Genomic DNA, 3,452 nt, shown 5'->3' on the forward strand with positions numbered 1-3,452 from the left:
TAACTAAAATGTACGAAAGAGCCGAAGCAGCTCTGACCCACCTCACACCCTCCCCATCTTATCCTCCAACTAGGCCTGAGCGGTTAGATTTTCGGATCGGTTTCGGACCGGTTCTTTTCGGATCCGGATCCTTTGGGTCCTGAACATTTAGACCCAATAGCTATTTAAAAATTTTCAGTTCGGGTTCGGGTCGGTTATTTTCGGGTCCGGATCAGTTCAGATCTATGATTAAAATACCCCTAATTGTTCGGATCCATATCGGATTCAGGTATTTAATATCTGAAAAGGACATGACATACCTAATTCCATCATAAATTTAACATTTAACATTTAAACTCTAAATTTACATTTTAAACCTTCGTATTACTTAAAAATGTTTCAAAATAATAACAAATATTATTAACAAAAGATATTTCAACTAAATCATAAAATAATATATATAAAATTGAACACAAAAAATCATAGTTTTGGATATACATGTTTTTAAGTCGGGTACAAATTGGTTCTTATTGGATCGGGTCTATTCGGGTTGGTTCTTTTTGGTTCCGGTTCTTTTGGGTAAAAGAAATTTAGACCCAAAAAATACTTGTAAATTTTTGGCTCGGTTCCGGATCGAGTATTTTTGGGTCGATTCCGGTTCGAGTTTTCGGGTACATGTTAAAATGCCCAGGCCTACCTCCAAAATTTCACATTCCACCATTTAATTAACACTTTTTGCAACTATACACTTAAACACACACACAAAAATATACATTTTTTTGAAACATATATATACATATATTTATATATAAGTTTGTTTATGCATCTATGTAACTTGACCAATATTTTACTGGATATAAAAATTTCCAATTGATTGGATTTATATGTTTAATAAGTAGTTGCTTTGTCATACTTTGGAAAAATTGAATCCACCACATGGTAAAAGGTGTGAGAGGACAAAAATCACCAGGCTATTTGTCTCCCAGGTACGTTTATCTACATCAAGTTTACCATACACTCATGTTTATATTATGAAGGAACAAGGGTTTATAGAATAATTAAAAAGTGTCACTGTCAGTTTTTGGCGTTAGTAAAGATATTTTAACTGATAAGCCAGCTGAATCCAGCCAAGATTAACCCCTTTTGTCTGGACAATTAATTTAACAACCAAATTTTATTTGAGGAAAACAAGGAAAATCATTTATTTTTCTTTCAAATTAAGAGCTGCAGTGTTCAAAATTTATAGTTTAGATGCACTCTGCCGTTGATGAAGGTACGTCGAAGTTCGATCCATTTTTAGCATACTTTTATTTTTTGTTAACTTATTTTCTTCAGTCTACGTACATGAAAATATCAAAACTAAATAATGTACAAAGACGTCTAATAGATTCAAACTTGTTAGAAACTTCCGGTCCTGTCGTAGCCGACGAGTTAGTAGCTAGTGATATATATACTCTTTATGGATTGGATTATGACAGCCCTAAATTTCGCTCGGTTATTTTGTAAGTTCATATATTCATACTATTCAATCTAATTTCTTAAATCTAAAACCGTCAATATTTGCATTGGTCCTCTGGCTTGAACAAATATTGGAGTCATTTTGTAAAATGTCAATTTTATTTGGACTGTTGTATTATGTACATGTAAAGAGTTTGTTGTATATATTTGTTATTTTATACGGAGATTACTGTAGTGGCATGCTTTGCAGGATTTAAGTTATTATAAGAAAGGGAACAGTGATCTTCCAGAAGCGAATTTTCACACCGAAGGAGACCCTTTTGAAAGCCATCTGTGAGGCTAGGGAGTGGACTTATGCTCAAGACCAATCCTCCAAAACCCCATCAATCCAAAACCGTATTGCCCAGGATCCAGATCCAGACCCCTCACTCACACGCATGTACACGGATGTAGCTTGGAATCCGGTGACTAAATGCGCCGGTCTTGCTTGGATCATCGATGATGCGGTATCATCTTCCTCTCACTCAGCGACCGAAACTTCTGTAGTGTCGTCATTGATGGCGGAAACGTTGGCCTTGCGAAAGGCCATGACCTCTGCCCTACATCGTGGAACAACAGATCTCTTGATACTTTCAGATTCACAGACTCTCATCAAACTTGTGAACTCTAAAGGTAGACACTTGGAGATCGCGACTCTGTTCATCGACATTCAACTAATTTCTCCTCTCTTTAATTCTGTTAAGTTTAAGTTTATTCTTAGACTGGATAACTGTAGGGCAGACTATGTTGCCAAACAGGTTCTGTCTATGTACCAAACATGATCTCTTTAAATGCAAGCTTTGATTCACAAAAAAAAAGAAAGGGAACAGTAAAAAAAAATTAAAAGAATTTTGCTTTAAGTTTTAAAAGTAGAGTTAAACATCTTTAACTTGAAACTTGTCTGCTAATTCAACGGAAAACTACAAAGTTTATTCCAGTTTTGCATGTCAGAGATTGTTGTTTTGTCAGAACGCGACCAACTAATTATACACTAAATGTTTTAAGCAGCCAGCTAACTCATAATTAAAGTATCCATATATATATACACCTGTCTCTTTGTTTATCAATTAAATACAACCTATTCCATAGTTATCCAGATTAAAACTCATCCTTGGACCTTGCTGGTGACCTGATCAATAGGTATCACAAGAGCAGAGGTAGGAAAAGAATGACCCAAAAATTGATATTTTTTTGTTATAAAGTAACCGAAGTTCCTTATATAGGAGATTACACCGTCATAGATAAATGGAAAGATTACAAATCATAATCTCTTGGTTATGAGCCTTCCACAATCTGGTTCATAACACTCCCCCTTGGATGCCATAATCATTTAGAGCTTGTAATGTGCTTTAATGTTGTCTCATTAAAACCTTACCAGGAAAACCCAATTGGGACAAAACCATAGTGAAAGAAAAAGAGTACAACACACATTACTCCCCCTGATTTGGACATTACTGAAGATCCTTTTGACCTCTCCAATTTTCTGCAATCCGTGGGTGATAAAGAGTTTGGGCAGAATATGCTTCGTCCTCGAACATGATAGTTGGTTCTTCTTTACCATCGGCCATGCCACAATATGATCGCACATATTGAGTCATCGACCTTAAATACACACACACAAAATCTTGGATGATGTTGCTGTGATATGCGTGTACTACCATGTGTAAAACATAACCTGTCTGAAAAACAAATCAACAAAACTAAATAACCTCTCTTTGGGCTGATTAGTATAAAATAAACCAAAATCAAAGGCTTCTTCATCATCCTTCTTATGGACCAAACAAATCAGTGTCTAAAACAAGACTTCTGCATCGTCCATCTCAGGACTAAATGGACTTCTTTATCGTCCACCTTTGGACTGAATGGATCAGTGTCCAAAACAAGTGATCTCACGCCCATGTACTAGATAATGGGTGAGACTGGTCCATATTAAATCTCTTGAGTACCCTTTTCTGTATATACTATTTGATGCACAA

At 35.6% G+C, this 3,452-nt stretch overlaps 1 protein-coding gene across 1 annotated transcript; it reads left to right on the forward strand.

Moving 5' to 3' along the window:
• Positions 1-1,874: 1,874 nt before the first annotated feature.
• LOC106314287 lies at positions 1,875-2,258 on the forward strand. Its single transcript, XM_013752189.1, has one exon. It carries the CDS (start codon positions 1,875-1,877, stop codon positions 2,256-2,258), a length of 384 nt encoding a protein of 127 aa, XP_013607643.1.
• Positions 2,259-3,452: the final 1,194 nt, after the last annotated feature.

This window comes from Brassica oleracea, chromosome C9 (assembly GCF_000695525.1).
Source record: "Brassica oleracea var. oleracea cultivar TO1000 chromosome C9, BOL, whole genome shotgun sequence".
Taxonomy (NCBI): domain Eukaryota; kingdom Viridiplantae; phylum Streptophyta; class Magnoliopsida; order Brassicales; family Brassicaceae; genus Brassica; species Brassica oleracea.

Coding starts and splice junctions, on each gene's coding strand:
- LOC106314287 (XM_013752189.1), top strand. CDS start 1,875: ATGTACACGGATGTAGCTTGGAATCCGGTGACTAAATGCGCCGGTCTT.